The sequence below is a fragment of the Xylocopa sonorina genome, chromosome 18 (genome assembly GCF_050948175.1).
Source record: "Xylocopa sonorina isolate GNS202 chromosome 18, iyXylSono1_principal, whole genome shotgun sequence".
NCBI classification, from domain to species: domain Eukaryota; kingdom Metazoa; phylum Arthropoda; class Insecta; order Hymenoptera; family Apidae; genus Xylocopa; species Xylocopa sonorina.
In genome coordinates this window covers 4,857,300-4,867,494 of record NC_135210.1, presented here as the reverse complement: position 1 = coordinate 4,867,494, position 10,195 = coordinate 4,857,300, and the positions used below count along the sequence as shown (strand labels likewise).

The following is a 10,195-nucleotide window of genomic DNA, read 5'->3' as shown; positions in this document are numbered from 1 at the left end:
AAAAATAAAGCAATCGTATTATGATGCACTCTGCATGTATCTTCCGCCTTTGACGTAGGTGTGGAGTATTGATTAAATCACCGCTGAAATCAATTTACAGTCTGGCGTACAGTTACTTGGTTTTACTGGCATGTAATTGGCATGTTCGATGTTCTAGTCCCTTTTGTATAGAAAGTTAATGCTTCTATAAGAAACTATTACGTGTAATTATACGAACATGCGCAGCAAGTTTCGGTAAAACTATGTTTCCTGTGGTGATGTTATTATCGAAACTTTAAACGCGCACGCGGGTTTCCTCCACTCGTAGTGCTACTCTCTGTAATAAATTTACATAACCAGGCATTAATCCTGGAAATTTATAGCCTCGATTGATAGTCCGTGCAACAGCTGAGTAATATTTAAATCTCATTGTCAAATATTCGAAGAAAGTTTCGTAATAAATTTGGACCGCGTTACTCGTCACGCGTTATTCCTGTCACGAATACGAAGTAATAACATTAAGATCTTGATACACGTACCGAATGCTCTATTTGCATATTTCCTCCATGATTACGTAAAAAAGAAATCATTGAGGAGTAAGGTTTTTGCTTGAAAATAATTCCACTGCGAGTCGATGTCGTAGAGAATCGTGCAATCGTGAGTAACGTAGCTACAAACTGCACTTAACGAAAATGTAACACTTGCGTAACGCGGAACGTTCAGGAAATGAATCGAAATTCATCGTGAAACGAGCCGATGCTTTATTCGTTCTTATAAGTGTTCACCTTGTCGTTGGTATATCCATTCTAAATGGAGGAGAATTAATTTTCCGACAAAAAACCGCGCTACTGCGGAACGACTCGGTCGTCAATACCCACGTGTCATCGTAATTCTTAGAAGGCATGGATTGCGTTTACCTTTCGTTCCGTTCCGTTCCGTTCCCTTCTCTTCTCTTCCTTGGCTGTTTTCGTAGTTCTTCGTCTCGTGGTTGGCGCGACCCTCCGGAGAAGGTCGAGAAAAAGACAGCGACGAGTGAAGAGAAGAGAAGTGCGAGAAAGAGGAGTAACACCGATCCGACGAATTCGGAGGCTGGGCAAACGGCCGGGTATAAAACAGTTGATCGGCAGCGAAACCAGCATCAGTCACGCTTAAGTTCTCTTTCCTGCTCGACACAAGCTGCCAACATGAAGGTAAGCGCCACTTTTTTCCCTTGGTCCTCTCCTCGCCGTCGCCATTTTTTCTTCGTTACTTTTCCATTATCTTCCTTTTTCGCTCCTCTCTCCCGTCGTCGCTACGTCCTACGCTCTGTCCTATAGCTTTTTTTAATCCCCCCGGGGACTTGATTAAGCTTTGCTAGAGCATTTGCCGCCTTGTTTTTAATTCAAATGTAAATTCAATGCTTTCTTTTTCTGCTTGCCCGTAAGGCGAATGGCCTTTTTACAAAGTGTACCATACATTTTCCCCGTATAATTTCTGCATAAGAGTGTTTGGAAATTTCCCTTCAACACTGCGAATGATATTCTGGTTAAAACGGAAAAATCTAATGGAACATCCGAGGAGACACGCGAACGCGAGGATATATAATTCGAGTATCTTCCGGAATATCGTCGGAAGCGATTAACGCCGCGCAAGATCATTTAACGCGATGATTGTAAGGAGGTGGAACGTCTTTCGGCGCTCATTAAATTTCCACGCGTGCGCCTACTCGAGTTATCCTGAAATATGCTACAGGTACAGCTAATTTGAGAAAACACGTTCGGTTGAATTCGAAACACGTTCCATCGTGAACCGTTCCTCCGTTTGCTCCCCGCAAAATTCAGCTGGACGTGTCCCGCGACGCATAAGTAGAATAAGTCGTCCTGGGTATTCCCGTTGCGCGTTAAGAGCCGCTGAAATTATCGCCAACGTCCCGGGGAATCTTTTCAATTGGTGTTCACAAACTTGTTCGTTAACGTAGAGAACATTAAGCTAAATGCGTCCGTAATTTATTCGCGAACAGCAACCTTTTTCTCTTCTTCCATTCGAGTATTATTCGAGTAACGTTCGAGTTTATTGTTGTCCGAATTTGAGAGATGATACAGCGAAACAGTGTTAGTTAAACAACGTTTCGGGGAACCAAATTTAAACTCGCAACGCAGAGGCGTATCTTTTATCACCCGGTATACATTTCCACCGCGTATGTGCCCCATATTCAAATGAAATTAACCAAGAACACGAGCAGCCTTTTTCAACCTGGCAAGATTTTACTCGGTCGACCGCTCCGCGTTGATTAACGCGGCCAAGCTTTCGCTTTCAGCTGCACCCTTCTATTTACTTTGTTCTTCGCGGAGTTTGTTCAAACATTTACACGTTAATCTGCGTTTCCGTAGATCGGATTTACGCAGTGAAAAAATGCACGCTGACATATTCGTTCGGACGGAATCACCGACGTTTCATTAGATTTCTTTTAATTTTTAAAATCCTGCCTTTACGACCCTTTATAGCGCATCTGATTGGGTCAGATTCGAGCCACGAAGAATCGTAAATGAATTTTATACGCGTCCGGCAGTGTTTTCCGAGCGGTATGGGAATACGAAAATTGTGGACGCCAGTCGGGCGTGTTATACCCGCGCTATGCAAGAGCATGGAACGTTCAGAGACGAAAGTTTTGTTGGTCCATGGCACGACCAAGGCGCGTGATAAGAAACTGGATTTGTGGCGTACCAACGGCACTGTTTCGATACCGAATAGCCCCGTCTCCCGTCTACTCGATCGTTGACGATCACGCTTTTAATCTATACGTGTCTAATTGGAGGTCTCCACAATTGGGCTCGTTAATCGTCTGAAATTAACGCGGACCGTTTCACTGAATACGCGATTTAACCGGTTGGACAGCACCGGCACTCGCATTGGCATTTTAATCAAAGATAGGGTTAATTGCGTGACGATTTAAAAATCGATCGATTAATTCAGGGCCGATTATTGAACGGCGTCGAGACTTGATTCAACCGTATCGCGCGAATCTGAAAGGGGATATTTGCATTCAGCTCCGACCGAATCGATATCCTATATCACGTTTGGTTATATTTTCTCTTTCAAATGGATATCGTGATACTTCCTAGTTAGAGAAATAAAAGATATCGAATGTGCGATATCCATTCATTTGGGCAGCTTTGTGTCTCCTCGCGTAATGTTTGAAAACTCGCGTTCATTAAATTATGTAGAGTAATTACGGAGCATGTCTCTGTCGCGGCCGGGGAAAACATTTATTTTTACAGGCGGACGTTGGCCAGTCGGTTGCGAAAAATGCGAAAAGAGCCGAGGTGAAATTTATTTGCGAGAGTGAAAGGCGTTAGGAGGCATTCCTCGATGGCGCGATTGCGTCATAGGATTTACGTATGTATGGACTTACGTGTGCGATGAAGACAACGTTGACACCAATTCTGTAATTATCAACGTTACGCTGTTTAAACGGTAGAGGCTCGATCGATCAATATTTGCGATCGATTCATCGGCTATTTTAAATAATAAAAGAGCAGAGGAAGTTTATCGTTTTCTCATCTCTCTGGCCTTGGACTGAACCAGTTAATGGTAGAAAATTCTCAAACCAGTTATAAGGTAGTTGAATCGGCAAAAGTACGTAGAACGAATGTTTTATTTATTCTCAGTAAACACGTAAGTTACGAAAGTAGGATTTTTTCTCGCGTTACACGGTATTTAAATCTTCGTTGGAATCGTCCGATCGCAAATATATGCATAGTTAGGTTTTACAAGGTAGTTTTGCAACGCGATCGTTGCCAAAGCAAATTGCTATGGCAGAAATATTCCAGCGGAAACTGTAATCCTTTTCTCACATCTCGAACGACACGCTCGATCCGGAATGACTTTCCGAAAAAGGCATGTGCGTAGGCATACGAGTGATTCGCAAGATTTACGGGTATTTCTCGGTGAGAACGCGCAAGGACGACATGTTCCAGCCACATTTAGTAGCAGTAGTTCGGTTAACTCGATAGGCACATTATTCGTGCATCTAGAGCGTAGAAAACAGGATGGCTGATCGAGGTTCGCGTTGCGTGGAATCGATTTAACTGTGAATTGTCGGCCCATAATCCGGCCTCGCATAGATTAAGTGCGCAGCGAACAGGATCGGTGGGCTAAGTAGCGGTTGCCTCCTAAGTCTAGATTTCGAGTTTGGTTCCATCTACCTTAGATATACGCGTGTAACGCGTCTTCGTTACACGTGTCGTCTGCGCGTACCGAATTCCTGTCAAGTTCGCATTAAAGCTCAGTTGAATTTCGATCGGATCTCGGTTAGATCAGTGGAATATTAAATTTCGATATTATCCGTACAGGCGCGGGTAAAGGGGTTCTATCGATCCTGAAAGCCACTTAACTGGGATCGCGTTACTAATTGCGCCCTATTAACTGTCCACAATCAGATTCACGATGTTCCATTCTGTTACGCGTTGGTCGAGTCAAGCTTCCGCTCTCTGCTCGCCTTACCCGACGAATCTTGCCCGCCTTGTTTATCGTCGATCTAAATGTAGAAATCCCCGCGTTGGACAAGACTTGCTTTTCACACTGGCCGGACCAGTTTTTTTTTTTCAAACCGCTTTCATTCTGTCGCGCGGCAGGCTTTTAAAAACGCTGAACAGGTTCTCGACACACGTGAACCGATCGGCTGAGTCTCTCTCTCTCTCTCTCTCTCTCTCTCTCTCTCTCGCCCTCTCTTTTCTCGGTTTTCCTGCTTCGAATATAATTTTTCCTGCGAATAAAAGACGTTTCAGCTGCAAGCGACAACCTTGCCAGGGGTAAATTATTTTCTCCAGACCAGTGTCAACGACTCGTCGGTATTTGTATTCCTTGGTGCGCAACTTCCACTTCGACAGTCTCGTTGATTCGGTTTCGTTCAGCTTTGCCATCGCTTCGAATGCTTTTAGAAATTGCTTGTTTCCTTTATGAATGCTGTATTAGGTCGTAACATATGAAACGTCTGTACGTATCCTGTTTTTCATGTTGTATTTGAGAACGTATTGCTTATCTGTAGAATATTTCACGCGAAATTGGATATTAGTTCATTTGATCGTATTTTATGTCTTTCGTACATGAAATGACGTTGAAACTTTCCCAGTATTTTCCTTCGCTACTATTTCTGTACGGTGAATATTTGTTTCACGAGTGATATTGAAAAAATGCACGGAGGAAAATACAAAGTATTATCTTCCAACCCCTAGCTATCATTTTAATGGAAGAAGTATCCGTAAATCAGGAAGCAATAGAAGCTGCGTTTTCAAAGTATATGAAATTTGAGAATTTCGTGTTTCGTGAAACTGTGATTAAAAGCATTTCAATCTGTTGGCAAAGATTTTAATCAGAAATAAAACTAAATTTGTTCCGTCAGTATTCGTTGCAAGACCATTTAATTCCACGGTAAAAGTAGCTTCGAATTGGACTTTGCGACACGTTTAAAAAAAATTCCTTGTTCCTTCTTGAAATCACGCTTGTTTCGTGTTTTTCTTTCTTTGCACATAGCCACGCGATAAACCTTCGTTAATCTCTTTAGCAACGTACCGTGAGAAAGTCTAGGAATTTCGTAACACGGATCTCGAATTAAATATCGTTAAAGTACATCGTAGCCAACTAGTCCTCGCGAGCTTTCGCACGGGTATAACTTTGAGAGCCGCCCCGAGAACGACGTAATCCTTCGTGCTCGTGATATCCATCGCAACGGTACGATAAAGGTTTTCCAAAGGTGCTCGAGTTTTTGTTGTTAGCCTGTTAGTTTGAGCCGCGAGAAAACGGGATGGGAAAGGGGTGGGAAACGGTGAAGGGTTCGCTGGTTGCCTCGGTATCGTCGCGTTGCTTCGCTTTATCTCGTGGATAACCACTTTATAAAAGACTTGCGCTTTTCTGCCCGGCACACGAATCTAGGTTGCGGTTGTTTTCCTCGCTGTGCTGGCCTGCGCGCTGGCAGACGAGAAGTACACCACCAAGTACGACAACGTCGATTTGGATCAGATCCTGAAGAGCGAACGTCTGCTGAACAACTACGTAAACTGCCTGCTGGACCAAGGAAGTTGCACCCCCGATGGCAAGGAGCTTAAAAGTGAGTCCACTCCTTTAACTGCAGTTTAACGCGAACACGTACCAGCAGCCATCCCTCTTTTGTCACCAATTACCACTCGGATCGCAAGAAACGCTCCCTTACTACGATCCGCGGGAGTGGTCCACTTTTTCTCTGAGCGACGCGATGCGGTTCCATTTTGGTTCCATTTTGGTTCCTCTTCTTCGAATCGTTCCACGCTGGATTGTTCACGCTGGTGGCCTGTGTCGCGTCAATTGTTCCCGAGAAGGTAACTCGGCGAACGAGTAAAGGGAATTCATAATGAGGACAAGAGCCCGCCAGAGGGGTGTCGGAAGAATCAGGCTAACAGTTGCCCACGCGAGCTCGAGATGAAGCGCTCTGTTCGCGACGATCTACATTTACGCTTCAGCTGGAGTGATTTTGAAATTCCCTTTTTCGGCGAAACAGAAGCGAATCGAGTCTAGAACAATGTCAATATCATCCTTTACGATAACGTTACTTGTCGACAAAATTGAATGAGGGAAATCGAACAGCCACTATTCCATAGATAGGATAAGAGAAGAGAAGATCCTCCTTGCAACGACATCGTGGTAAAATAAATCGCAGTCGGTACCAGCAGGCAAATATCCCGATGTATTTTTCGATTCCACAGATCTCGGCTTTAATCTAGCTATCCTTTCCCTCGACGCGGCTTGTTTTGTCGCGTGGGCTCTAACGTTCTCCGTTACTTGGTCTCGAGGGGCCTCTACTCTTGAAATCCAATAAGCAATGCCCTTTACTTCCTATTCCCTCTCGTCGTCTTCGTCCCCCGTTTCCTCCCAACCCCTGCTACCGGTGTCTAGTCGAAATACAGGTGCAGCCACCCTTCTGCTCCCTCGTAGGCTTCCACCGTAACCGAATGCCGTCGTCGATGGGAAGTTTGCGGGTTTCGCGTGGTGTAACGCTGTCAAATGTTGGACGAGGGTCGCGGTCAAAGTCGTGGAAGTGGGCCGAAAAAAGGAGGAGGCGTATCGCAAGACCGCAGCTTTCGTCCACGTTGAACACCAGTTGTTGTAGTCCAGGAGTCGTCCTTGCGGGGTATACGGGAGAACTTGCTGCACCCCCCGCGTGCTGTCCGTGCTGCCGGAATGTTCGCATAGAATTGTCAGCATTTTTCTTTCGTAGCGCAGACACGGCTCTTTTTGTTTTAAAATAATTTTCGATTCAATTAAGATATCTCGCGTGAACGAGGTACCGCGATAGGGACAAAACGAAAGTTTAACAGCCATCCTTTCCCGCTAATGGCGGCTCGCGTTTCTCTCGCAATGACGCACGATAAGCGTACTTTTTATTGGTGACACGTAACCGTCAGGGAAACGCGCGTATCTTGACGGGCAAAAACACAAGAACGGCCTGTAGTTCGTCGGCACGTTTCATCGTCCCGCTCGTTTAACTCTTTTGTCGTTTCTGGATTATCACTTTTTCCCGGTTTTGATAAATTAAACCGACGAGAATTTCGCGAGAAATGGTGGAGACGTACGGGCAAACAGGGACGACAGACACTCTGTCGGGCGTTGGCGTGTTTTCAAGAGATGTTTGGATTAAAAAGTGCGACCAACAGGTTGTGATGCGCCGATAACAGCTCGAACGGTTGCCACCTGGAGTCACGGCTTAAGTGTTTGCATTTATGTAACAGGTTCATTAAGAGTTTGCTGCTGATCTTGCTGCCTATCGGCCCTGGAGCAAATGTTCCCCCAAAGGGAATAATAAGATCTATAACCCTCATGGGTCATTTGCCTACTAACATCGTTACCGAGGCTGCAAACTATCTTCTAAATGAAACAATGTTAAACTTGTCATAAAATTAGAAAACTCCGTATATCGATGCTCAATACGGCCACGTACTATGCTTTGAAAATTGCAACCAGTCAACAACAATTTCTTATGCATGCTCGAGTCAACATGTTTTTAGTTCATCCTACTTTACATATTTTTTTTCATATCGTGTGCATTCCATATTTCTTTGCGCATGAAAATTTTCCATAAACGCATAAAAAGCGGTACGAGTATCTCTATATGATTAGAAGATGTATGAACATAGTTTGACATCCTTACGATAGTGGATAACTTCTGTTAGATATAGCTGGAGACACGAAGGCAATATGAGTAAAATTGCAGTGATATTTAAGCCGAACATTCTTCGGTTGCTTTGGGTAGACAGCGAAGATAATTGGAAAAGTTTACGAAAGAGTTTCGATATCGAAGGGCTGTCCCCTTACATTCCGAGAAATTACGTGGTAAACGGCTTTCAAGGAGAATCATATTACGTTCGATCCCACTTTGCGAAGTGTTCGGATGCGATTAAAGCGCTGATCGCAATTAGCACAGTTTTGCTGTAATTCACTCCAGAGTTCGCTACGTCCACGATCACTTTGGAAAATTCTTGATCTCATTTTCAAGCGGCTTTCCTTCGCTTTCCCCCTGACACCCTCGGCTCTCTAAGGTACCGTTGATTAGGTGGAGAAGAGGACTCGCTCGAGAGGGTAACTCCAGCCGGTATAAATAAAAGGAAAAGAGCGTTCGTGTAACCTATTTAAAAGCATTCCATCATATTTCCTACTTTCGTGGGAACAATAAATTTTCCCGTAGCCTCCTCCCATCACAGTTTTCTCTGCGCGTTCAACATTTTCGTTTCCTGATTACCCTATCACCAGTCAACGATCACCCGGAAAGTTTTCTTATCGCGGAAACTTCTCGCAATCGTGTCCTATCTCGAAAAGCAGAACAGCGAATGTTGAAAAAGACGTAACTACGAGAGTTGGCCAATTACCTTTCTCCCTCAACCGCAATGATGCATTTTATCAATCCTTATCGTTAGCAATTGCAACCATTCGCTCGGATAAGGTATTCATCCGAACTTTAGACATATAGAAGGGTGGTTAGGGAAGTAAACTCGAAAAATGAGTAAAGCGTACGTGTACTTATTCGAACTGTACGTGTGATTCTAGAATCTCTGCCAGACGCCCTGGAAAGCGATTGCAGTAAGTGCAGCGAGAAACAAAAGGAGGGCAGCGAGAAGGTTATCCGGTTTCTGATTAACAAGGTACGTTCGCCGTCACTTTTTCGCGGCTAATTAAGCAGCGAGAGGTGTGTCGCACTGCTCGACTTGTGTCTTCATTTCTGAATTCAACTTTCGCACCTCGTGGGTTTGATCTCTGGACCACGCGAAATATCCAACCCCGAACTTTTCCTTTCTTCCAGTCGTTTCCGATTCCGTTTCGTTTAATCATCATTAACCTATGCCCTAGGACAACTAACTAATCCATACCATCGTGTAAACTTTGCTATACAACGCACGATTCTTTTCTTCGGCTTGACTAACGCAAGGAAAGGGTAAAAGGATTCATGTGGCGCCAATTACTTGACAAAGTTCATTTTACGTTTCAGCGGCCACAAATATGGGAGAAATTGTCGAAGAAGTATGACCCGGACAATGTGTACAAAGTAAAATTCGAGGACGAGGCGAGCAAGCGTGGAATCCAACTTTAAAGACAGAGAGAGAGAGAGAGAGAGAGAGTTTACGATGAAAAAGTTCCCCTTTTAAGCAACCCTTTAAAATAATAATTGATTCTCGTTGATTTACTCGTTCATCGACGTCACGTCGTTTGTTTTAATTTGTATTTAATCGAAGGTTCACGAAATAAACGTTGAATACGTTTAGATCTAGACAGGGAGCGTAGACGGAGAATAATTTCTTTTCGCGTGGAAGATCCGGCGAATGTAATTTGTTCGTTGACAAGGAACAATCCCCCTTTCTTCTCACTCCTTTCTTCTATTCATCCCAAAGTTCTATCACGACTGATTGCTTCGCGTTCGAAACAATCGAGCAGCTTTTACGTAAACCATTGGATTTAACATGAAATTCGAAAAATCCTACGGGTCAATCGAAGCATTTGTATGCGCTCTACGCAGCCGCTCTCTCGATGCTTCAACGCTGAACTGGGGAAGGTGCGATGCACCCTCTTGTTACCGTCGATTCTGCTACTCTCCTTCCAAGAGCAACGCCGAATTACGATTCGTCAATTAGTCGACAATGAAACGAACTTTACAGCGAGTTGTAAACGCGCGAAAATGTTTACGATCGTCCATTAAACTTGTTTCACTGTTCTTTTT

General features: G+C 44.1%; 1 protein-coding gene across 1 annotated transcript; it reads left to right on the top strand.

Annotated features, from left to right (window-relative positions):
• Positions 1 to 1,010: 1,010 nt before the first annotated feature.
• Positions 1,011 to 9,750, top strand: LOC143431447 (ejaculatory bulb-specific protein 3-like). The gene is made up of 4 exons (XM_076908201.1): positions 1,011 to 1,169; positions 5,890 to 6,064; positions 9,031 to 9,125; positions 9,470 to 9,750. The coding sequence occupies exons 1-4, from the start codon at positions 1,164 to 1,166 to the stop codon at positions 9,569 to 9,571; spliced, it is 378 nt and encodes a 125-aa protein (XP_076764316.1). The 5' UTR covers positions 1,011 to 1,163; the 3' UTR covers positions 9,572 to 9,750.
• The last annotated feature ends 445 nt before the right edge of the window (positions 9,751 to 10,195 follow it).